The sequence below is a fragment of the Sphaeramia orbicularis genome, chromosome 19 (assembly GCF_902148855.1).
Source record: "Sphaeramia orbicularis chromosome 19, fSphaOr1.1, whole genome shotgun sequence".
In the NCBI taxonomy this organism is placed as follows: domain Eukaryota; kingdom Metazoa; phylum Chordata; class Actinopteri; order Kurtiformes; family Apogonidae; genus Sphaeramia; species Sphaeramia orbicularis.
The window spans coordinates 13,324,860-13,351,054 of record NC_043975.1 but is presented as its reverse complement, the minus strand read 5'-3'; the positions used below and the strand labels follow the sequence as shown (position 1 = coordinate 13,351,054).

General features: G+C 37.0%; 1 protein-coding gene across 3 annotated transcripts in view; it reads right to left on the bottom strand.

Moving 5' to 3' along the window:
- Positions 1-26,195, bottom strand: part of LOC115439501 (zinc finger MIZ domain-containing protein 1-like) — a 380,932-nt gene that overhangs the window by 7,635 nt on the left and 347,102 nt on the right. For all 3 annotated transcript variants that reach the window (XM_030163314.1, XM_030163315.1, XM_030163316.1), the window contains 15 exons: positions 16,784-16,919; positions 15,436-15,550; positions 14,376-14,593; positions 14,087-14,288; positions 12,661-12,936; positions 11,801-11,983; positions 9,630-9,707; positions 7,798-7,966; positions 5,913-6,054; positions 4,815-5,025; positions 4,529-4,634; positions 1,861-2,021; positions 1,697-1,764; positions 548-616; positions 220-464 (listed from right to left, as the gene is read on the bottom strand). In XM_030163314.1, coding sequence (XP_030019174.1) covers positions 220-464; positions 548-616; positions 1,697-1,764; positions 1,861-2,021; positions 4,529-4,634; positions 4,815-5,025; positions 5,913-6,054; positions 7,798-7,966; positions 9,630-9,707; positions 11,801-11,983; positions 12,661-12,936; positions 14,087-14,288; positions 14,376-14,593; positions 15,436-15,550; positions 16,784-16,919 — 2,379 coding nt within the window. The remainder of the gene's footprint in view (positions 1-219; positions 465-547; positions 617-1,696; positions 1,765-1,860; positions 2,022-4,528; positions 4,635-4,814; positions 5,026-5,912; positions 6,055-7,797; positions 7,967-9,629; positions 9,708-11,800; positions 11,984-12,660; positions 12,937-14,086; positions 14,289-14,375; positions 14,594-15,435; positions 15,551-16,783; positions 16,920-26,195) is intronic.

The window sequence follows — 26,195 nt, the reverse complement described above, 5'->3', positions numbered from 1 at the left end:
GGGTGAGATTTCAAATGTCTATAAAAACATCAATTTTGTTTCAATTTACTTCAAACTTGGCACATATATAGAGGTAATTGATCTGCTGACATCACCACACGCATAGACATGATGACATCAGCTGGATCGATGCCAAAATAAACTGCAATACGTGCGAGGGGCAGGGTTTGTTGTGCCTGGTACTATTTGTTTCTTTTGTGTACTTGAACTGTGTCGTACCTTGACTGCTGTATTCGCTGTTGTTGCCTCCTTGCTGAGCAGGTAGCGACGGGTACGGCGACGGCCCCGGTCCGAGCTGAGCGATCATCTCCATCACGTTGGGCATGATCATCTGACTGGGGCTCATTGTCTTAAACCTCTTGGCCAGCGGTCCGTCCGGATCCTCTTTAATGTGGATGTCGGATTTGATCGCCACCGGCCGCCAGCTACACGTCGGGTCGATCGTCACCTCCTCGAACTCCGAACTGACGGGTAACGAAGACGCAAATGTGAGAAACACACGCACATTTCATTTCAGGTAAGAAATGAACTGTCGGTCTTAACTTACTTCTGGATGGCGTTTAAGATTCCCCACATGTACTGGTCCACCTCGAGGCCTTCTAACAACGCTGTTTTACTGAAAAGAAAGAAAACGATTCAGATTCATTCTTTATTTGTCATTTAACCCTTTCATGCATACTAGTCACTAGAGTGGACAGCTATTCTACAGCTGTTCTCTTGTATATTCATGGATTTTTTTTTTTTGTTTTTTTTTGTTATACATATCTTTATTAAAGTTTTAAGACACTACATATCTTTTCTGACATGAATTGGTAACCTTGTGTAGATCTCCCCTGAGCATAAACCCCCAGAATCACAAGCCCCCCCTCCCCACAGTTTTCACACAATTTATCAGTAAATACATGTTTTGTTGCTTCAAAAATTAAACACATGGTGTCCAGCTGATGATGATGATGATGATGATTATTATTATTATTTTATTTTATTTTTATTTTTTTAAACTTTTTTTTATTTTTTAATGTTTTTTTTTACTTTTTATTTATTCTATCTGTTTATTTTTTATTTTTTTTATAATAATTTTTTCAATCACACTGTTTTTTTCATGTTTAAAGAGAAATGAAAACACATGGTGCAATATTGTTAAAATTGCACATATTTTTCTTAAGAATTTTCAGTTTGTTCATATTTGTTCATGTTATGTTCCAGTACAGTTCGTAGATGTAAACGTTTTCATTACGGAATTTTACTTTTTTCCACTCAAAAACATAGAGAAAACTTTGGAATTGATATTATTTATAAGTTCTTATCTTATTATTTTACTGGTCTGGCCCACTATATTTCATAATAGGCTGTATGTGGTCCCTGAACTAAAATGAGTTTGACACCCCAGTCTTAACATTTTAAATTGTTCATGGTTGTTCAGGTGATTTATATTTTATTGTGAAAAGATAATTTGTAAATGTAAATATTTTCAAATGTAATTTACTTTTTTCCACATTAAACCAAGAAGAAACTTTGAAGTTGTCACTATTTGTCGGTTATTGGAGGTTTTTAATGAGTTCGACACTTTTGACTGTTGTACTTTTGCTCTGTAAATTCATCCCGTGGGCCAGAGTGGATACTTTGGTGGCCAGTTTTGGGCTGCGGACCATACGTTTAACCCCCCCCCCCAGCTGTAGGTGTTGGATACACTTACTTGCACACTGGACATCGCCATGTCCCCCGCTCACAGTTCAGTTGCAAATACGATTCCAAATCAAAACACTGCAAAACAATGAAAAAGCCCATGTCATTAATAGTCACATTTGTTATATTCTTTTTTTTTTTTTTGCCTCCTTGTGTTTTGTGTTGAATTCTTGCCTGAACGTGTTTGCAGTCGTGGCCTCTCGCTGGAAGCTGTATTCGCCGGAAGGTGATTGGACATTTCAGGGAAACCTTGATGGCCGTCTGCTCCACCCCGTCCTCTCCGTTGAGGTTGGCGTTGCCTGATGACGCTGCTACGCTGCTGAAGTTTCTTTTGACTGTTAGGCGGAAGAAAAGAAAAGCAGTCTGTGAGAAACAACTAATTTACTCTGATTTTTGTCTGTTTTCTGCAGAATCTCGATAGTTATTAACCCTTTCATGCATAAGTCACTACAGTGGACAGTTATTCTACAGCTGTTCTCTTGTATATTCATGGGTTTTGCTGTTTTAGTTTCATATCAGCCAACACAGTGGACACTTATGCACCATCTCATACCCTGACATTCAGACCATTACTGTAACTTTGATGTTCTTGATAAACCTGATCTGCAGTGACATGTTTTAATGTAAATCAATTGTTATTTGTTAGACAAAAAGGTTTTTTGCATATTATCTCCATGAAGTGAGTAATTACTAGCATTAGAATATGTTAAAATGTGAGAAGACATCAGATTAGCAGCATTAAAAATGTTTTTATTTCATTGTTTTCATATCACTTTCTCATATTGGGTTTTAAACATATGTTTCTTTGCTTCAAAAATTAAATGCATGGATATTTTTGTAACTACAGAAAAAAAAAACTTGATCACATTGTTTTTTTTATGCCTAAGGAGGAATAAAAACACTCAAGAAAAAAATCTTGCCTAAGGTTCTCATAATTCATGCATGAAAGGGTTAATATGAACTGAAATGAGTGGTTTAACGAGTGAAATTCCTCTTTAATTTAGCTGCTCTCACGTCTGTGAAGCAACTAGACAATGGTCATTTTTATTATTATTATTATTATTATGAATCCCAAACCAGAAACAGATGAAGAGAACTAGGTTATCATTAATCACTGCTCCTAAAGTGCTAACAGCTAATGCTAATGCTAGGTACTCTGTGTGTAGAATGGGTAGAATGCAAAGAGTTTTCCTATGGGGATAATAATGTGAATTAGATTAAAGGAGTGATATTTTGCTTTTTTTAAAATGGAATTATGCATTTTAAAACATTTCCCTGTGGTCGACATAAACTGTAAATGCTATGCTTGGGTCTCAATTCTTCATTAATTCAACCCTATTTCTGACTAATGACACGAGAAATGTCGTTTTCAGCGCTGGCCCTTTAAATACAAATGAGAAATATTTGTATTGACCTCATATGTGCAAATGTCGTGACGTAACTAGTTATAGATGCAACAAATTAAGCAGGAATTAAAACAGGTTGTGGAAATCCACTCGATTTTTTGACAAAATGAATATAAAGACAACTCTGCAGCACCTGGAGGGTTCAAATTCAAACTTTATGAACTATTAGGGTCCAAATACACAAATAATAAGACCAATAAAAGTGGGTTTAGCAAAATATGACCCATTTAAAGCCTTTACTTTTTTACTTTTAATTAACAAAAACTAACAAAGCTACAGAAAACATTTGTTTATGAAATAAAAATGAAAGACAGGCTTCCCAGAAAAAAAAGACTAAAATAAATTAAAAGTATTGAGAAAATCTCTTTACTTTTTTTAATCATTTTTTGATAATAGATAGACTAACACAGGCATCTGTTAATGTTTTTAGTTGGATAGTTTTTAATGTCTTCTACATGAATTTATAGTGTATGATGACACCAAATATGATTGGTTTAATATGTTTTTTTGTGTGATTTGTGGTTTTTATCTATATTCTAAACCATTTCCCAACTATTTTGGAATTGTGCTTGTACGGTACATGAATAAAAGCATTTAGCTGCCTTTCTGTGAGAGATTTATATGCACTGTTTTCTGTAGTAATGACTTCATTTTGTTTTAGTGAATTGTAACATACATGTATATGACTTTTTGCGACTTTTTTGGATCTCACCCCTGTCAAAGAATTAACCCTTTCATGCATAGTGGTCACCACAGTAGACAGCTGTTCAACGGTGTTCTCTTGTATATTCATGGATTATGTGTTTTTAGTTCCATATCAGTCAACAGAGTGAATGATTATGCATCATCCCATACACTATAATTCATACCATTACTGTAACTTTGCCGTTCTAGATAAAGCTGATCTGCTCTCATGTTTGAGTGTAAAAAAAAAAAAAAAAAAAGCTAATTGTTATTAGCTTGTAATTAACTTTTTTTTTTGTTTTTTTAAACAAAAAGTTGTTTTTTTTTTTGCATATTATCTCCATGAACTGAGTAATAACTAGTAATATAGTATGTTAAAATGGGAGAAAACATCAGATTAGCAGCATTAAAAATGTTTTTATTTCATAGTTTTCACACAGTATGTCAGTAAACACAAATTATAAATTTTTCTTTGCTTCTAAAATTAAGCACATGGTGTCCAGCTGAGTGGACATTTTTGTAACTCCATGAAAAATAGGTTCCTGAAAAAAATTCCATCACATTGTTTGTTTTTCATGCCTAAAGAGGAATAAAAACACTCGGGAAAAATAAAATCTTGATTAAGGCTCTCACAATTCATGCATGAAAGGGTTAAAGGTGCTTCTTCTGAACTGATATCCTGAACTATGTATGTGTTTGTGTTGGGATGGAGTTGTGTGCGTCTGTGTATGTGTGTGTGTGTGTGTGTGTACCTTTGGTGATGCAATGCTCTGCAGGAAGAAGCCTCTTCTTCAATAAGCCCTGGAGGACAGAGCGGACCGAGGGCCTGTGGACCAGCTGCAGCACGAACAGATGCGACTGCAGGAACAAACAACACCATCATTAATACTCTCCGCCGGGCCTTTTCGTATGGTTTCAGTATGTGCATCCTGCTGGATCAGGTTTGGACTTTGCTTCACACAACATTGGACACAGTACAATCAGCAGGTACATGTTGACTCCATTCTTCTTATTATTTCCAGTGAAGGCTCCACTTACACAGCAGCAGGCAGTGACTGTGATCTGGATCGTGTTCCTTCCCGGCTGGCACACATGTTTCAAGTGCAGGGGTTTGTGGGAAGTCTTATTGTCTCCCCGCTCGATGGTAAGTGGCGTGGCGTTGACGCTGACTTGAACCGATGCCGGCCAGTTGGTGTTCATCTGGCGGTCTTCATGGTGGTAGCACTTAAACTGCAGCTCCAGATCCGACCTGTGAGTGAAAGCAGAGGAACACTTAACTCTATTGTCTATTGTTTCTAATGTGGAACAGGGTGGACTTAAGGTTTTATCCATCTGTGGTGGAAGAATTTAGTTGTTTTTTGACCAGTTCTTAAAGCTTTAGTGGATGAAAAGCAAATCATCATATCATTTGATGGTAACACTTTACTTGAAGGTCTAGTTTATAATGCATTAAGCGCACATTCATAAGACATTATAATGCATTTATAATGCATTATAAAAGTCATTACAACATTTTATGATCATGTACAACAACTTATACCAAAGTTAATAAAGTATTACAAGTGCAGGCATAATGTGTTATAAATTCTGCTGTCATAATGTTTTACACATCCATACCAAAGTGACAACAGTGTTTGAAGGAAGAATCTCCAGTCCTGGGTTATGGAACACATTCTAACCATCATAATGTAGCCAGTTATAAAGACACAGAGAACTGCTCTGACATGTAGTTTCTGAAACTGAATAATGCCTTAGAAACACCAATAATAAGTTACAGGAGGACTGATGATATTATAACACAAGTATGACGACTTACGAGCAGTATCTGCTGGCTCTAAGTAAAGTCTAAGTCAAAAATTATACATTAAAGTGTTCTTAATAACTCTTTATTTTGCAAAAACACAAAAACATTAAAAGAACAGAGACAGTAAATAGAAGTGTTACATGTTGCTTTGTACATAAATAAAAAAAATAATGTGGCAGCTCTAAATCTTTAATTCAAACACATACATTTTTACCCTGGTCCCTATACCCATCTATACCCAGTGTTCAAAAATGTCAAAACCCAGTGTACAAATGCACCTTTTCCACAGGGTACGTGTATGAAACATGCTTGTTCAGAGGTGGAAGTCTTACCGCCACATGAGTGTCTGGTGTACAGATGGACGTAAGTGGAAGACATGGTTGCTGACGGCCAGGTTGTGTTCTAGCCTGAAGGGCTCGAGGACGATGCCGTCCCGCACGGGGAACGTGAGGCGCAGCTCCTCGTTGTGGTTGGCTGCAATAGGAGGAGAAAAGTTAACCCTTTATCAGGCAAGTGACTATTTTCGGTCATTTCCAAATACATTACAAGACAATGGCAGCAACAGTTACAATGAGTCAACAATCTCAGGTCCAATGTGGTCTACAGGGTCTGTAAGGTCCACCTCTGCATGAGCAGTGAGTGGACCTGCTTTGTTAGGTACCATGAAGTAATGGTACTAATGTAAGGAATGATGTTCAAAGGGAGAATGTGGATGTGGGCAAGGGTCTGGAACAGCATTATGTTGGTCTAATGTTCTAAAAGTGATGCTCTTTTCACCTTACATGTGTTTTTATTGTATTTTTTAATATTTACTTCTTCAATTTTTTTTTTTTTTTGGCCACTGACATGCAAGTGATCAAATATGGTAACTTCATTGACCTTGATTTTCTACATAATAATATCACTTATCAGCATTTATGTTGGTCTAATGTTATAAAATACATGTTCCTTTTACCTTACATGTGTTTTTCTTGTATTTCTTACATATATTTCTTGTATTTCTTTATTTTTATTGACATTTTTTGCCACTTATGGGTAAGGAACCAAATATAGTCACTTCATTGACCTTAATTTTCGACATACTCATATCACTTATCAGCATTTATGTTGGTCTAATGTTATAAATACATGTTCCTTTCACCTTACATGTGTTTTTCTTGTATTTCTTACATATATTTCTTGTATTTCTTTATTTTTATTGACATTTTTTGCCACTTATGGGTAAGGAACCAAATATAGTCACTTCATTGACCTTAATTTTCGACATACTCATATCACTTATCAGCATTTATGTTGGTCTAATGTTATAAATACATGTTCCTTTCACTTTACATGTGTTTTTCTTGTATTTCTTACATATATATCTTGTATTTCTTTATTTTTATTGACATTTTTTTCCCACTTATGAGTAGGGAACCAAATATGGTAACTTCATTGACCTTGATTTTCTACATACTCATATCACTTATCGGCATTTATGTTGGTCTAATGTTGTAAACACATGTTCCTTTCACCTTACATGTGTTTTTCTTGTATTTCTTACACATATTTTTTGAATTTCTTTATTATTATTTTTTGCCACTTATGGGTAAGGAACCAAATATGGTAACTTCATTGACCTTGATTTTCTACATAACAATAAAATTTTTTGAAATATTTCACAAAAGTAATTAAGTCTTGTTCAGTCCTCCAATAACACACGAAGTGAAATGTGAGCTGAATAATGTCATAACTGTCAAACAAGTCAATAATGATTTTATTTTATTTATCTATTAGTTTATGCTGTTTCTCACTTCGTAAACAGCTCAGGAAAGAATTTAAAGTGCACTGGTTTTACATTTTACAGGTATTTATAAGAGTGAAATGAACATTTTTGTTTACTGTAGAACATTTATCCCAAATTCCAAATCTAAATTTAGATCATTTACACAAAAAAAGTGACAACTATTGAAAACAATATTAAAAAATGTGTTAAAATTCCTTCAGGTAAGGGACCAAATATGGTAACTTCATTGACCCTGATTTTCTACATTAACAATCAAAAATTTTGAAAAATGTCACAAAAGTAATAAAGTTTTGTTATGTCCTCCAATAACACACTAAGGTTGAAATGTTGAATTCAGAGTATATATGAGTGAACTATAAAGGGTTCAGTTTAATTTATAGGAGTGAAGGTGATAAAGGTGGGTCTGTGTTGAGTGTTCAGGAGTTACTGACCTGGAGGGGGAGGGAGAGCGGTGATATTTGGTTTGATGTCAGGAGGGAAGGGCGGCTTCACATCCTGGTTTGGCGACAGATATGGAGGGATATTACTTCCTGGGGTCATTGGGGGGGTGGGGTTTCCTGGCACTGGGGAGTGAGGGTAGTTACCCACAGGTCGGGGAGGCTGTTAAAGAAAAAAAAAAAATCAAGTCCACATTAATAATACACTCAAATATGTGGACTCAGATCAGTGTGATGTGCAGTGTTTTCACCCATAAAGACCCAGAGCTACTTTGGTGGCAGTTCCCAAATGAATATTTCTCCATATTTAACCTTCCTTAAGTGATTTATCGCTATTTATTATAATATTATCAATTGTATTTTGCTTTTTTCAATAAAAATCATGTATTTTCTTTTATTTAATTCACTGATTGTGTAGATCACAGGTGTCAAACATGCGGCCCGGGGGCCAAATCCGGCCCGCCAAAGGGTCTAGTCCGGCCCTTAGGATAAATATGTGAAATGCAAAAATGACACTGAAGATATTAACAATTATTTTAGTTCAGGTTCCACATTTAGACCAATTCAATCTCAAGTGGGCAGGATCAGTCAAATACTTTCATAATAACATAAATAATGACAACTCCAAATGTTTCTCTTTGTCAATGTAAATATTTTCATGTATTTACACTAAAACAAAGTATAATTTCGCAAAAAAATGTGAACAACCTGAAATGTCTCAAGAGAAATAACTGCAATTTTGACAGTATTCCACCTGTTACTAAATGTTTTGTGTATTTATAGACCTACTGTGATCTGTAAGTTATATATAATGAACATGTGTAAATGATCAACCAAAGCATGTTATTGTTAAAATTACACTTATTTTTTCAGTTTGTTCATGTTATTCACATTGTTTGAAACAATAGTTTTTAGATGTTTCATAATGCAATTTTACTTTTTTCGCTCTAAAACATAGGGAAAAGTTTGAAGTTGACATTATTTATATATTATTATGTTATTATTTTACTGGTCCGGCCCACTTCAGATCAAATTTAGCTGAATATGGCCCCTGAACTGAAATGAGTTTGACACCCCTGATGTAGATGTTCATAAAAGCTCAGATTAGATTACATCAGAAAGAGAGAAAACTGAAGAAAAACTGACTTTAAGAGCAGAATCTATCATTAACTGAACATAAACTAAGTGTCTCCATCCACTGTCACTGATCCAACTCTATGGGTTTTACTGGTGAATCAATGTTGTAGAAGATGACAGTGTTTCCATGGTAACTATGGAGCCTCTGAACGTCCAAATGGGTCATATTTGATGACCGTGAAAAGATGACAAACTGTATTTTACACCAATTATTAGAGTAAAATGATTTTTTGTAAATTTTTGTTTACTGTACAACATTTATCCCAAATTCCAAATCTAAATTTAGATCATTTATACAAAGAAAGTGACAACAACTGAAAATAATATAAAAAAATGTGTTTAAATTCTTACAGGTAAGGGACCAAATATGGTAACTTCACTGACCCTGATTTTCTACATAACAATAAAAAATTGCGAAAAATTTCACAAAACTCATACATTCTTATTACGTCCTCCGAAATGTTGAATTTCAGAGTATGTCTATGAGTGAACTATGAAGGGTTAAGTTCAATTTAAAGGAGTGAAGATGATAAAGGTGGGTCTGAGTTAACATGAGTTGATATGTATTGATAGGATTAGTAGATCTATAGGTATTAAACAGTTTAGATCATTAGACGATTTTGTTCAGTGTTGGATGTTTGGGTCTTTGTGGGTTAAAACAGATGGTACCGCTGATAAAATGACCTTACCCCATTCATGTTTCCCTGGTTGTACTGATATCCACTCCCAGAGAAGTTATTCGTTTGGCCGTTGAAAGGAGGCTCTTGCTGTAATTTTAAAAACAGATTATTCATTAACCAAAAGTATGAACAAATGAAAGGTTTAAAGTACAGAGACTGAACAAAAATTAATAAATAATAATTTATTTGGTGGTTAATTTGTCCATTTTTTTCCTGATTAATCAGTAAACGTCGTAATAAACGTAAATAAATTGAAAAATAGAGCCCAAATGTACTTCTTATATAATATCAAATCCTGTAAAATATATGATTTATATTTAAAAAATTAAACAACAGAGGAAAAGGAAATACAAGTAGAAATGTCACAGTGTAACACCAACAAAAACTGTTATTTTAGTAAAATAATAAATAAAAATAAGTTATCATTATGCAGAATAATGAACAACATTATGGAATGTTATGTTTTTCTGTTTATATCACTAATGAACACATTTAAGAGAACTTTATTCTGTAAGCCTGATAGTGTGGATTAACACTTTATCATATTTTAGGTTGTTTTTGCCTTGTTCCTTTTACTGTGTGTGATATAAAAAAAATGATGTTACCATTTCATCCATTTAGGCTGATGCAAAATAATATGAATAATTTCAATCACAGGGATTAGAACAAATTTATTAAGATTTTTCTGAAAAACAAAGAAAGTGCAGATATTTGTGTTTAAATGTACATTTATATAAAATGAAAACTACTCTCAAGGCAGTTTTGTTATGTAGTGCTAATTACCTGTATTTTGTTGATAATGGCAATAAAGTAAAAAAAAAAAAAGTATCAAGAGACTAAAAACGTCAAATAAATATAGTGGAATAACAATACATGTGACTCCAAGTTGTACATAAGTGTTCGTATAAATACTAGTGCAATTAAAATATTGTCCATCCAGTGCAGATAGTACAGCAAAATATGATGACTTTCAAAATATGACTTGTATAATAGGACATTTTGTTTTCTTCATCAGATAATTTATGACTTGTTACTAAAAAAAATTAGGGATTTTGTCATGACTGAATAAAATATCAATCAACCTGTATTTATATAGCACATTACAAGTTCAACTACGTGCTTCATAGTAACAAGAGACTGTAAACATCAAATAAATACAGCAGAATAACAATACATTTGACTCCAACTTGTACATAAGTGTTGGTACAGCAAACAATTACCAAGTCATCTTAATACAAACAATTACAAAGTCATCTTACTATCGCCTCAAGAATATTTCTAGGATTAAAGGACTGATGTCGCAGCAGGACCTTGAAAAACTTATCCATGCATTTATCTTTAGTGGAGTTGGCTACTGTAATAGTATCTTCTCTGGTCTGCCTAAAAAGTCTATCGGACAACTGCAGCTGATCCAGAACGCTGCTGCTCCAGTCCTCACTAAGACCAAGAGAGTGGACCACATCAGTCCAGTTCTGAGGTCTCTACACTGGACCACATCAGTCCAGTTCTGAGGTCTCTACACTGGACCACATCAGTCCAGTTCTGAGGTGTCTACACCGGCTCCCTGTCTCTCAGAGAACAGACTTTAAAATTCTCTTACTAGCATATAAAGCACTGAATGGTTCAGGCCCAAAATCCATCAGAGACCTTCTAGTCCAGTATGAACCATCCAGACCACTCAGGTGGTCTGGTGCAGGTCTGCTCTGTGTTCCCAAAGTCAGAACTAAACACGGAGAATCAGCATTCAGTTTCTATGCTCTGTATACCTGGAACAAACTACCAGAAAATATCAGGTCTGCTGAGAGTCTGAGTTCTTTTAAGTCCAGGTTCCAGACTCACCTGTTCACTGCTGCCACTGACTAAAAATTTTATATTCTCCTTCGAAACTCCGCACTGCAACTCTTACTTTAATGTGTGTGTTGTTATATGTTTGGGTTTTATGTGTTGTTTCCTTACTTGCTGTTTTCATTCACCTTTAACATGTTTCTTTTATAATGTTTCAAATGTGTTTCTTTTTCCCTTGTCATTGTATTTCAGTGTCCTGTGTGAAGCACCTTGAACTGCCTTGTTGCTGAAATGTGCTATACAATTGAACTCGCCTTGCCTTGGTATAAAGTAGCATAAAATGGAATATAAAGCATTAACATTATATTTGGTTCAGTCCTTGAGTGGTACTGTACCTTGTAGTACTGGCCCATGGCGCCGCTGGGGGGTGGGTACTGGCCCTGCATCTGCTGTCCAGGCATCCTCTGGCCGGGGTAGTTGGGGGACGGCAGCGGCCTGGAGGCGTTGGGGGCAGGGTACTGGCCCTGCTGGTTGGGGAACTGGTTGTTTGGTCCGTACTGCTGCCCACCATAGTTTGGCTGGTGACACACACACAAAGGTTCTAATAGTTTTGGATTTTTCATTATAGTTTAGTTTTATTTAGTTTTGACTTTTTTTCTCTAATTCAGTTAGTTTTAATTCGTTTTTAGAGCAGGTTTGCTAGTTTTTATTAGTTTTCATTTTTTTGTAAATGCTTAGTTTTAGTTTAGTTTAGTATTAGTTTAGTTTTGTCGTATCTTTTATCTTCTTCGCCGTCATATTCAAATAAATCCCAGACAGGACTCTGCTGCTTTCTCTCAACTTTAGTCTCCATGTTTCCAGGTAGAGTGGGGACCAGAAGACGACTATAAACCACAAGTGACAAGAAGAGACGGACTGTGAAGTGTCGTTTGGTGCCACTAGCTAAAATTGCTACAGTGAAATAAATCGATTTCGTATCAATCCAACATTGACAAAGATGAAAACAAAGGGAATTTTTTCCATAATTTTTATACGTTTTAGTTAGTTTTGTAAACACACAATACAGTTTCAGTTATCATTTTTTCTTTTAATTATAGTTTTATTCATTTTATTTAACGAAAATGTTTCTACAATTCCAGTTTTTGTCATTTTGTTAGGTTTTGTTGACGATAATAACCTTGGCACACACACACTAAACATCCAGCGAATGGACTGTGAACCTGAGGTCAAAGGTTAAGTGTGTGTAGCCGCTCACCTCCCCTGGGTACGGCCTCTTCATGCCCTGCATACCCATGCCCTGCGGCCTCGGACCCGCGTATCCCTGCTGGGGCATCCTTTGGCCGTGGGCCCCGAAAGGCCCCATGCTTTGGCCCCTGGGCTGGTTCATCCCCATGGGGGGGCCACTCATGTTGGAAGTGTTCATGCCGCTGCCCATGTTGCCAGGGAGGGATGGGGGTCCGCGAGGTCCCGGCTGGTTCATGAACTGGCTGTTGTACGCCTGGTTTGGTCCCATCTGGAAAGAGGAACTCATCTGGAAGACAAAACGGGTTCAGTCATCCATCCCTGAGCTGACAGCCATTCAGAACCCAGTCTGTTACACATTACAAAAGAGAAAAAACGCTCCAACCTCTTGTAGGTTTGGTTTTTATTACAGATTGAAGAGCTATTGAGCTGCTGTGAACAGGCTCATGTCACACCCTTAACATTAATCGGAACCTACTCAACAATGAACTGAAATCAACTCAGTTTCTGTAGAAATTCACCCATGAATTAACAATTATATCATTTATTTAGTTGATTGTCCACTTATGATGAAAATACTTTTGTCTCTATTTTCCTTTTGAATTTTTAATATAATGGAAGATAAAAGTTGACATATTAAACTCTTAAATATTGTTTTCTGATGAATAACACTTTTAATATCTTAAGTCTGTTAAGTCAGATTTCCATCAGCACTGGTGATAAAAACAACTCCCATGACCCCATGTTAAATGTTTTGAGATTATTTGAATTTTGCTTCAGATTTATACCAAGTCATTATATTACAGTCTGGAAAATGTTAGTATTATTTTATTAGTCCTTCATTTCTATGCTATACTTTACTTAAATTGTAATTTCAGATTCATTTCTTTATATAGTTTTAATTTTAGCTGTAGTTTTCCAGGTGTTATCAGAACAACCTGGATTTATAGAGGCTATAAAATGTAGGATGAAAGAATGTACGATATTATATATGACGTATTTATTAACAGCAGGCACTTCATTCTTGTGCAACAACAATCACTAACATTTGGTGGAAAACAAAGCTGATTTTGTCAGCAGTTATGATTATTTATATGTGTTGTTACCTGTAATATTTATCTACTTTTCATGTATATGAAGACCATAGTTTTATTCTTATTTCTGTTAATGAAATGATTTTTTCAATGGCAATTTTTAGTTTTTATTTTATTCACACCTGTTTTTTTGCACAATTGGGGCCTGTCACAGCTCCTATTTCACTATCATTGTATTTGTTAATGTTATGCAGCTATGTCTTGGTTTTTGTGAACAATTATAATCCTATGGTGCACTTGTATCAGAGGTTTTTTGGTGTAAAATGGACCAAATTGCAAGTAAAACTACAGACTAATGTATAAAAAGTGTGTACTTCATGTGACATAAACCTGCTTTTTTCTCACCGGTCCGTATTGGTTCATGTCCTTGTTCTGGGTTTCCTGCAGGGCAGCGACAGTTGCCGTGGCAGTGGCGGTCGCCGTGGCGGCAGCGGCGGCGACTGCAGCGGCGGCGGCTGCAGCGGCAGGTTGGGTGAAGTCTGACGGAGGACGGGAGTGTGGAGGGATGCCCATTCCACCGGGTCCAGCATTAGGCCCTCCAGGGTAACTGTAAATCAAACACACCGATCATCAGCTCAAGACACAGTTTGGTAAATATTAAGGCTCATTCATGTGTGTTCATTTGTTCACTCACTTTCCACCGAACCCTCCTCCTCCGGGGTAGTTGGGGCGTCCGTACATGCCTTGCTGCATGTAGCCCTGGTTGGAGTTGCCTTTGTTGGGGAACTGCTGCTGAGGACCGGAGAACTGAGGCGAGTTCATCCCCGGGTTGTTACCGGACATGCCCGAGCCCATAGGGTTACCCCCGGGGTTCATGGGATTGTTGTTATTGGCCATGGGGTTCCCCAAAACCTGCCACAGGTAGAACAGGTTGAACACAGTTTTACACTAAAGTTAAAACTTCTTATTCCAGTGTGCAATATTTAGTGAAATATTTATTTTCTTGCTGGTGGTAACTTAGTTCTCTCACCACTACTAATTATTATTATTATTATCATTATTATTATTATTATTATTATTATTATTATTATTATTATTATTATTATTATTATTATTATCATTATCATTATGCTACTTGTTTCTACTAGTACTTTTATTCTGTGATTATTAAACTATATACATACATACACATATTGTGTATGCTATAATATTATATTATAATATATAAGCAACTTATTATTCTTATGATTCTTATTATTATTATTATTACTACTTTGACACTTGTTTATGCTAGTACTTTTATTCTGTGATCATTAAACTATATATATATATATATATATATATATATATATATATATATATATATATATATATATATACACATATATATATACATGTTGTGTATACTATAAAATATAATAACATAATAAGATACTATTCTTATAATTATTATTATTATTATTATTATTATTATTATTATTACTTTGCCACTTGTTCCTGCTAGTACTTTCCAATGTGCAATTTTTTATGACCTTTTTCTGTTTCAGCCCTGACTAATAGATTGTATACAAAAACAGATTAAAACGAACAAAAACTAAATGAAAACCAAACACTATCAAGTTGAAAATCCATGTAACTAATGCCAACTGAATTGAAATTGGAGATAAACAGCCCATATGAAAATCCCTCTACCATGTACAGTGAATTCCTATGATCTGGGATGCTCTCAGACCCACTTCCACTCCCGATCTCACCTGGCTTTGCGAGGTGTTGGTCACTCCCCACACAGTGGTCACCACAGACAGAGAACCTGGAGGCTGATTGGTGTTCTGTTGCCAGGGAACAGAGTCATAGGGAAAAGACCCATCTCTGTAGGGGGACGCACAAAAACACATCATGTAAGGAAACCAAAACAATAGGACCAGTGGCTCTATATCTCACCTGCATGTTCTATTAAGAATCAATAACAAATTGAATTTGTCAGGTTCTGTCTCTATGTTAGAGTCCTGTGGTCTGGATGTAAGAGATCAATCTCCCAAAAGAAGTGAATGGTACTTTCACTGGAGGAGAACTCAAATAATTAAAGGAAAAGTCCATATATGACTTCTATCAGTGATCAATAGTAACTATATTAATATCTGTAACCATTTCCATTTTATAAAGTAAAGACAAAGTTTTAATATTTCAAAAATTCCAAATTTCTCAAAACTGTGAACAAACTTTGTAGATATTGTCCTGAGGAAACTACATATAAAATTTGAAATGAATCCGACCAGTAGTCTCAGAGAAGATTGCTGAAATGTCAACATTGGTGACCTTGTGTTTGACCCTTTAAGGTCACTCAAGGTCAAAGGTCATGGACCCAAATGAAAGTCCACATATGACTTCCTATCAGTGCTCAATAGTAACCATACTGATATCTGTAATCATTTCCATCTTATATAAGCCCATTATATGGCCCATAATAAGTAAATTAAAGGGAATTTCAAACATTTGTGAAAAATTTTTTAATCAAAATTTCTTAAAACTGTGGACAAACTTTGTAGATATTGTCCTGAGGAAACTACATATAAAAACTGAAATGAATCCGACCAGTAGTTTCAGAGAAGATTGCTGAAATGTCAACATTGGTGACCTTGTGTTTGACCCTTTAAGGTCACTCAAGGTCAAAGGTCATGGACCCAAATGAAAGTCCATATATGACTTCCTATCAGTGCTCAATAGTAACTACATTGATATCTATAACCATTTACATGTTACAAGCCATCAAAATATGACCCACTATAAGTAAAGGCAAATTTGCAATATTTTAAAACTTTGTTAAAAATTCAAACTAGTGAAAACTATAAACAAACTTTCTAGACATTGTCCTTACTGAAGCTACAGGGATTTGTAGTTTAGATGATAAACTAGAATTAGACTTGTGCGGAGTCCATATTGACTGTGTAATAAGCAGTTTGTCTGGCCACTGGTCCATAAGGAACAGTGGGCTTCATGTGGAGAGGAAGGGCTTTCCCCAAGGGCCGCTCGGTCTGTTCACACATGCAACACGCACACAAACACACCTCCAGCCAAAAAGCGCAGTGGTGTGTGAATACTGACCCGTGTGAGAGGCCGGGCTTCATGGAGCTCATGGGGGGCTGCATGGGCACTTTTCCCGGAGGCTCGTTCTGCCTGTTCTTCTGGTGACGGAGGAGGAGGAGGCGTCCCAGCTCCTCACACCAGGAGGACAGAAGAGCTGAAGGAGGAAGAAGAAGAAGTGTGTATTAGTTGATTTGGAATCTTGTGAGAAATTATTGGTGCGATAACAGCCGTTTAGTGCATTTAGTGAAATGATGAGGGTGACTTAATAATAATAATAAAAAACAATAATAATAAAGTTTCTTTATATGGCACTGTTCGCAGAAAGATTTCACAAAGGGCTTTACAATAAAATTAGGAGTAAAATACACAGGCAAAAAAACACACAGCTACATTCACAGCAAGGTTCTACTAGTTTTGGATTTTTCATTATAGTTTAGTTTTATTTAGTTTTGACTTTTTTTTCTTTAATTCAGTTAGTTTTAATTCATTTTTAGAGCAGGTTTGCTAGTTTTTATTAGTTTTTGCTATTTTCTAAATGCTTAGTTTTAGTTTATTTTTTATATCTTTTTTCTTCTTCTCTGTCGTATTCAAATAAATCCCAGACAGGACTCTGCTGCTTTCTCCCAACTTTAGTCTCCATGTTTCCAGGTAGAGTGGGGACCAGAAGACGACTAAACGACAAGTGACGAGAAGTGACGGACCGTTAAACATCATATGGTGCCAGCAGCTAAAATTGCTTGAGGGAAATAAATCAATTTTATATCAATCCGACGTTGACAAAGACGAAAACAAAGGGAATTTTATCCAGAATTTTTACACACTTTAGTTAGTTTTGTAAACACACAATACAGTTTCAGTTAGTTATTGTTTTTTCTTTTAATTCTAGTTTTTATTTATTTCAGTTAACGAAAATGTTTTTACAATTCTAGTTTTCGTCATTTCGTTAGTTTTCGTCACTTGTGGTTTCCAGTCGTCTTCTGGTCCTCACTCTACCTGGAAACATGGAGACTAAAGTTGGGAGAAAGCAGCAGAGTCCTGTCTGGGATTTATTTGAATACGACGGAGAAGAAGAGAAAAGATACGACAAAACTAAAATTAATACTAAAATTCAACTAAAATTAAACTACAACTAAGCATTTAGAAAATAATGAAAGCTAATAAAAACTAGCAAACCTGCTCTAAAAACGAATTAAAACTAACTGAATTAGAGGGAAAAAAAAGTCAAAACTAAAATAAAACTAAACTATAATGAAAAATCCAAAACTATTATAACCTTGGTTTATACACCGGAATAAAAACATCAGCTTCAGTTTGGAGCGTCAGTACAGCTTTTGTCCACTAGGGTTCACTCTGAGCCTGCACATGAACTCCAGAACATCCCTTAATTCCTTCCACCTCCCTTCCTACCCACCTTCCACCTTCTACCTACCTACCGCTTGGTTATGCAGCTACCACAGAGAGCGTTTGATGGAATCATATGCTTTTCATCTGCAGCTCATGTTTTTTGTACTGTGAAAACTACAAAAGACTCACTTTTCCTTTTTCTCTTCCCTGCCTCCTTCTAGCCCCTGTGTGCAGCGGCAGAGGAGAAAGAAAGGGAATGTGGATTCAATCAAAGAGCAGGGCAGCCACCTCCTCTTATGATTCACAGCACTTCTAGAGAGGTGGTGGTGGTGGGGGCTCGGTGATTTCAACTGCGGTTTTCGCGCAACAAGCCACGTCAATATGACAGCAGACGGTTGCAGGCAGATCCACCCTGCTGCCATATACAAGGACAGGAAGCCACAGAGGGGAGGGGGGAGGTGGAGGTGGAAAAGGAGGTGGGGGTGGTGGGGGTACCGTGAGAGTAATAAAAAAAAAAAAAAAAGAAAAAAAGGTTGACTAAGTAAGAGGAGACATCAGGCTAATGGGGCTGATGGGAGACAGGAACAAACAAAAGCTTCCATCACAAACATAGCAACCCAGAGATTTGACCACACATGAGTGACTGCACACACAAGGCGAGACGCCAATAAATAGGACACGACTTGTCCTCTGAGTGAATTTCTGAGGACAAAACAGCCCCCGAATTTCAGCAGACACGCAAACAAACACACACACACACACACACACATATACACACATATACACGTACACCTTCTCCTTTTCCGAGCATCGCGCCCCAAAAGGCACCTCCTCTCCTTTCATTTGAACACTGAGCACACCAGCCTCGCTCTGTGTAAAGATGAGGGCTGGAATACAAAAGACATGTACAGATGGTGCCAGCAGTCTCCTCTCCTCCCTCCCACTCCTTTAAAAGCAGCACGGGGGCTCAGGCGCAGAGGCAGCTGGGTTTTTCCTCCTTCCCACCCGCCCATGCTCCCCTCTCCCTTTTCCCTCCACCTCCACCTCCACCCCTTCTCTTCTTGGTGAGGCAGGTGCCAGGAGACAGACTGTGCTGTTCCTCCAGAGGGTGGATCGGACTTTACCGGGCTCCGCTTTGCTTGACAGAACAGGCCTCTCAGGTGCTCTTCTACCGGAAAAAAAGTCGCACCTTCGTAGGTTACTTTTAATTAAATACAACCGGGTCTAATAGGTTTATGACTCTAGGTTTTAACAGCACCCCCCCACCCCCACCCCCCCACGCAGACCCCCTTCTGATGGAGAGAGTTTTCAATTCAAGGGCCTGGCGACCAGCCAGCATGTTACAGCTCAATTAGGTCCCATTATTCTCTTCCAACAAGGGGTAACTTGCACTTCTTCTATGTTGATAAACATGTCTCCACAATTTATCCCCTAACTGTGCCAACCTGAGGCCATCTGGCTGGGAGGACGGTATCTTCGACGCTCGCGGAGGCCAATATGAGCAGCCGCGAGACAAAAACAACACCGAGCGGAGAAGAGAAGTGACAATACCAGTGTAGGATTCCTGCAGAACCTATGTGTAGTGTCAACATAATTCTGATCTGTCTCTGCTCAGTAGGCAGGAGGCGGTGGGGGTGGACGGCTGTAAAAATGAAGTCAAGTCAGTTTTTATATATAGAACAATATCACAAATGACAAATTTGCCTCAAGGGGCTTTACAACCTGTGCAATATATGACACTCTGTCCTATATCGTTTGAGGAAAAACTCCCATCAACCCTTTAACGGAGAAAAAGGAGCTATTTTTGCATTGTAAAACCCTTTACACTGAGGCTACGTTCACACTGCAGGCAAATGTGGCCCATATGTGATCTGTATCTGATCTGTTAAAGACTGTTTAAACAGCACAAATCTGACCCAGGCTACCTTCATATGTGGTCCTAAATCCGATACTTATCTAATATTTTGCAATGCGACTTCAGTCTGAACGGCCAGGTCGCATTTATCCGACCCCTATGCCATTTAATGCGACAAACATCACAATTCTGTGCCGTGACGAGATGCCTCCATATTTACTTTTGTAAACACAGAGTGTGCCTGTGTGGTCATGCATTATGTCAGGACCTCTTTAGCGCATGCGGGTCACTTCAGGGTTGCATTCAGTTCAAACTCAAAACTGAGAGAAGTCGCATTTAATGTGGAAAATGAAGGAGCACAAAAAAAAAAAAAAAAATCGCATTTCACCAAAAAATCCAAATTGTGCATTAAGACTTGCTGTCAGAACGTAGTGTAAGTAATACTCAGATCAAATAATAAGATGCACTTGAACACAACACAAGCATTATTGACTAAGCTCTGTTCACACTGCAGGTAAAAATGGCTCAAATCTGACTTTTGGCCCATATGTGACCCATATCGGATTTTTTTTTTTTTTTTTTAAGTCTGAACATATGCGGTCCTGAATCAGATACATATCTGTGTGTTTCACGATGTGACTTCAGTCTGAACAGTCATGTCGCGTTTCCTCCGATTTTTTCGTTATTGAAATGTGCCAGATGTTACAATTCGACACTGGAGGAGATGGGACTGTTGTTTGAGGAAAACTCCCATCAACCCTTTAATGGAGAAAAAGGAGCTATTTTTGTAAAAACTGTTACTACTACACTAAGTTATACTCAGATCAAATAATGCGATGCACTTGAACACAAGTGTTATTGACTTGGCTATGTTTACACTGCAGGTAAAAGTGGACCAAATCTGACTTTTTGCTAATATGTGACCCATATCTGATTTTTTTTTTTTTTTTTAACGTATGCAGTCCTGAATTGGATACATATCTGTATATTTCGCAACGTCACTAGTCTGAACGGTCATGTCGCATTTCACTGGATTTTTTCATCATTGAAAAACAAAGGACATCACAATTCGACGCTGGAAGAAATTGAACTGTTGTTTGAGAAAATCTCCCATCAACTCTTTTAAACGGAGAAAAACTACTACACAAAGTAATACTTGTATCAAACAATGAGATGTACTTTAACACAACACAAGTGTTACTGACTTGGCTCTGTTCACACTGCAGGTACAAGCCCCCAAATTTGACTTTTTGCCCATATTTGACCCATATCTGTTTTTTTTTTGTTGTTTTTTTTTTTTTTTAATGTATTCGGTCCTGAATTGGACACATATCTGTATCTTTCACAATGCGACTTCAGTCTGAACGGTCATATCGCATTTCATCCGACTTTTTCGTTATTGAAATGCGACATACGTCACAATTCGGGGCTGAAGGAGGCGGAACTTGGCCATATCTATATTCAGGTCACTTCAGAGCCATAGACTGTTCACACGTGTCTGATGGCATCAAAAAAACATCGGATTTCAGCAAAAATTCAGAATTGAAAAGACCTGCAGTGTGAACATAGTGTTGGATAGAGCAGTGTTCATGACCTCCTTTAGTCTAATGGAAATCCTTATTACAGAGAATGTGGATGTTCAGTTCATTTGGAAAGCAGACTGTAAGTATAGCTGTTAGAAGCACTGGTCATCATTTTGCATCTGATGAGTCTAAACACATCAGTAAGTGACCACTACAGTTGGTTTATATGGGTAAAGTGGTCCTGACAATGGCAAATACACAAAATCCACAACTTTATCACCACAAAGTAGAGTTTACATTCCAACTCCCGTAGATGCTCAGGTTTTAGGCAGTAAAAGGCGCTTTGGATGTGGGATGGAAAAGCAGAGTCAGCCTGATCCTTACATGGATAAAATGGGTGAACTGACCCTTTAACCTTTACCTAGAACTATCTTTGCGATGTTAATTTTTATCATCATTTATGTAAAATGTAAATATTTTCATAATTTAATGTTAGTTTTTGTACTGAAACAAAGAGAACATTTTGAAGTTGTCATCATTTATAGACTATTATGCTATTATTTTACTTATCCGGACCATTTGACATCAGACTGGTCTGAATGTGGCCCCAGTTTCTCTTTTTCATTCAGAGGCTCCGTCGTGAACGTAGAAACATCAATAACATCGATTCACTAGTAAAACCCACATAATTTGACAAATGACAGTGGTTGTAAATGCTTGTTTTTACTTTCAGTTAATGATATACTTTGTTAAAAAAGTCACTTGTTCTTTAGTTTTCTCAGTTCTGATATAAAAACCTGTAATTTTACTCTGAGCTTTTACACACATGTTCACAATCAGTGAAATAAATAAAAGAAAATACTTGATTTTCACTGAAAAATGCAGAAGATAAGATAATAAACGGTGACAGATCGGTTAGGAAAAGTTAAATGTCCAGAAATATCCAAAAAAATAGTTCAAGGTCTGTAAGTGTTAATGAAATCCTCAAGACTGAGCTGAACCATGGATTTGTAGAATTAGTTGATTCCTATTATACACCCCCATTCTGCTCAATAATACATTATATATCAACTTTACAGATCCATATATACATCTCTATTAATAATACAGTCGCTTTCCATGGCCTTTTTTTCCATAAATGTAAATGTCATTTCTCTACAGACAACATATTTAGATTTTTCCAGTGTTAAAACAGTTATTACAGTTTTTATAATTAACTTCAGGCCTTGACAGCGCTTGGTTAGGTCAATAAAAATGACTCACACTGTATTTATTAATATTTACGTCAAATTAGAGTGTTTTCCTCAGAGCTGATGTGATAAATAAGTAAACTAAGTGCATGCTTAGGGCCTTGTGGCCACCAGAGAGCCTGTTACTAAGTGTTAATGTGCACTTTTGCACTTTTTAAACCAAGAGCAAATAACATGTAGTGGTTGACATGTGTATTCGAAAGATATTGCCTGCTGAGTATCACTGTTAATACTGAAGTGCAGATGAACACCAGACTCGTTTTTTTTTAGTTTTAAGTGCAAAAACTGGGCTGGTATTTGTATGATTAAAGCAACATGGTTCCAACTAATACAGTGTGTTAGGTTTACTTTTGGTGTGATATCTACTTAAGGATCGGGCCGACACTGTTTTTCCATGCCACCAAATCGTCTTTTACTGCCTGAAACCTGCGCTAACATTGGAAAAAAGATAGAAAAACTAATATCCAGAGTCCATTTTAAGAACTACTATGATGAATTTCTACATAAAACTGATAACTTTCTGTCTTTTTCTTTTAGGAATGGCTTTTTATTTATTATTTATTTCAGGTGTAGAACCATCGAACAACAAAACTTGACTGTGTTACAAAGTACATCAGACAAATATTCATGAAAATAACTACAAATGAAGTAATAATATTAATAGTTAAAAATAAGAACAGATAAAACACAAACCAATATCTTTGCTTAGCCACTGATTAAAAATGTTAGTATTTTCACATAAAAAAACAAAACAAAACAAAACAAAAAAAATCAGGTGCTTTTTCTATATTTAATTTACTGGTTATACAAATGATCATAAAAGCTCAGAGTAAATTCAAAGGTTATTATATCAGAAATAAAAGTGGAATAAAAGGGACTTTTTCAGTAAAATCTATCATGGAGAAACATTAAGTTTGCCATGTACCAAGCCTTTGAAAAGTTCAATAAAAACTGGAATTTAAAAACAAACAAACAAACAAAAAAATCGCAATGTCAGTTTCTTCCAATATCGTGCAACCCTACTATCCATTGTGTGCAGAAATGTACATAACAGCGTATTATTTCAAGGAATGGGCGAGACGATACATATCTGAAAAAAAAAGGAAAGAAAAGAGGGAGGGAGGGGGAGGGAGCCCTATTCCTCTATTATACAGCGAACCTTACACAAAATTTTCACAACTTCTAACCTGTGTCCACTGAATTTGTCATGTTTACCCCCCACTTAACAGCGCCCCAGGGCTTAAGTGTAGAAAAGTGGCTGAATTGACCCTTTAACCTCACCTAGGACTATCTTTGTGATGACTTCCGAGTTCATTTTCCTCTACATCTAACCTTTCCCAAGTGATTTATCACCATTTATTATTTTATCCTGGGCATTAAATTCAAAGGTTATTATATCCGAACACGGAAAACTGAAGAAAATGTGACTTTTTTGGCACAATATATCACTAACTCTGTGTTTTTCAGCCTTGGGGTCACCTGAAATTTCAAGTAATTGATAAAAAAAACACACTTGTCCTAATCAAAATCAAGTTCAAATAAAATGCAGGATATAATATCTGAGAGGGCATATCTTGATTGACCCAATCATGTAACCATGTGCGTTAGCTACTACGCTTCAAAAAGAGTTATTTGTTAATTATATACTACCTGTTCTTGTATGGAGAAACATATTAAGTTTGCCATGTACCAAGCCTTTGAAAAGTTCAATAAAAACTTGAATTTAAAAAAAAAAAAAAAAAAAAAATCGCAATGTCAGTTTCTTCCAATATCGTGCAGCCCTACTATCCATTGTGTGCAGAAATGTACATAACAGCGTATTATTTCAAGGAATGGGCGAGACGATACATATCTGAAAAAAAAGAAAAGAAAAGAAGGAGGGGGAGGGAGGGAGGGAGGTTCCAGCCCTGCCACTTAGAGATGAATTATTCTATTCCTCTATTATACAGCGAACCTTACACGAAATTTTCACAACTTCTAACCTGTGTCCACTGAATTTGTCATGTTTACCCCCCACTTAACAGCGCCCCAGGGCTGAAGTGTAGAAAAGTGGGTGAATTGACCCTTTACCCCCACCTAGGACTATCTTTGTGATGACTTCCGTGTTAATTTTCCTCTACATCTAACCTTTCCCAAGTGATTTATCACCATTTATTATTTTATCCTGGGCATTAAATTCAAAGGTTATTATATCCGAACATGGAAAACTGAAGAAAATGTGACTTTTTTGGCACAATATATCACTAACTCAGTGTTTTTCAGCCTTGGGGTCACCTGAAATTTCAAGTAATTGATAAAAAAAACACACTTGTCCTAATCAAAATCAAGTTCAAATAAAATGCAGGATATAATATCTGAGAGGGCATATCTTGATTGACCCGATCATGTGACCATGTGCGTTAGCTACTACACTTCAATCAGAGTTAATTGTTAATTATATACTACCTGTTGTTATATGGAGAAACATATTAAGTTTGCCATGTACCAAGCCTTTGAAAAGTTCAATAAAAACTTGAATTTCAAAAAAAAAAAAAAAAAAATCGCAATGTCAGTTTCTTCCAATATCGTGCAGCCCTACTATCCAGTGTGCAGAAATGTACATGACAGCGTATTATTTCAAGGAATGGGCGAGACGATACATATCTGAAAAAAAAGAAAAGAAAAGAAGGAGGGAGAAGGAGGGAGGGAGGTTCCAGCCCTGCCACTTAGAGAGGAATTATTCTACCCCACCATTAGATAAAGGGCTTATCGCCCCACAAAATTACCACCTCAACTGAGCCCCAACCTGTTTAAAGGAGAGGCGCTCTGTCATTGAGTCAGAGGATAAACTTCAGGTTTCATATGACAGGGGGGGAAGAGTAACCACGCCGTTCCACTCCTCACAGTCTCTACCTCCTCCTCCCCCTTCTCCGCCCTCCTTCACCCGAACGTCTCTCAGGAGGACAGTGTGGATGATGAACACAAAAGGATTACTGTTTCTCTTCTGCTCTCCTCCCACAGCCGGCCCTTCAATAGACTCATCTGCACCCCCCCCCCCCCCTCCAATTCGCCAATTCGCCGACGCCAAAAACTGCAGATAATCATCTCAGGTGTAGCTCTTCCAACTATTCTGGGGTGAATTAAATTGCCGTTTGCGGCTTTAGACCACCATTCTGTCATGTTTGCATTGGCCTCCCTAGTGGCGGGTGGGTGTGTGTGGGGGGTCCTTTTGGCTTCCATAAGGAGAGGAGCCTATCCTGTTTGCCTGGTGGATAGTCCCAGGGGCCCGGCCCAGTCTGAGCCGTATTGATATTCCGGTGCTCAGCTGCGGAGCCTGATGGTCAGCCATGGCAAAAGGGTGGTGAACGCATCTGCTGGGACTAGATGGGTGGTTGTGTAGCCCGGTGTGGCGCTTCCAGCTTCAGTCTCTGTCATAAAAGCCCCGGGGAGACATGACAAATGACATGGACGGCATCCTT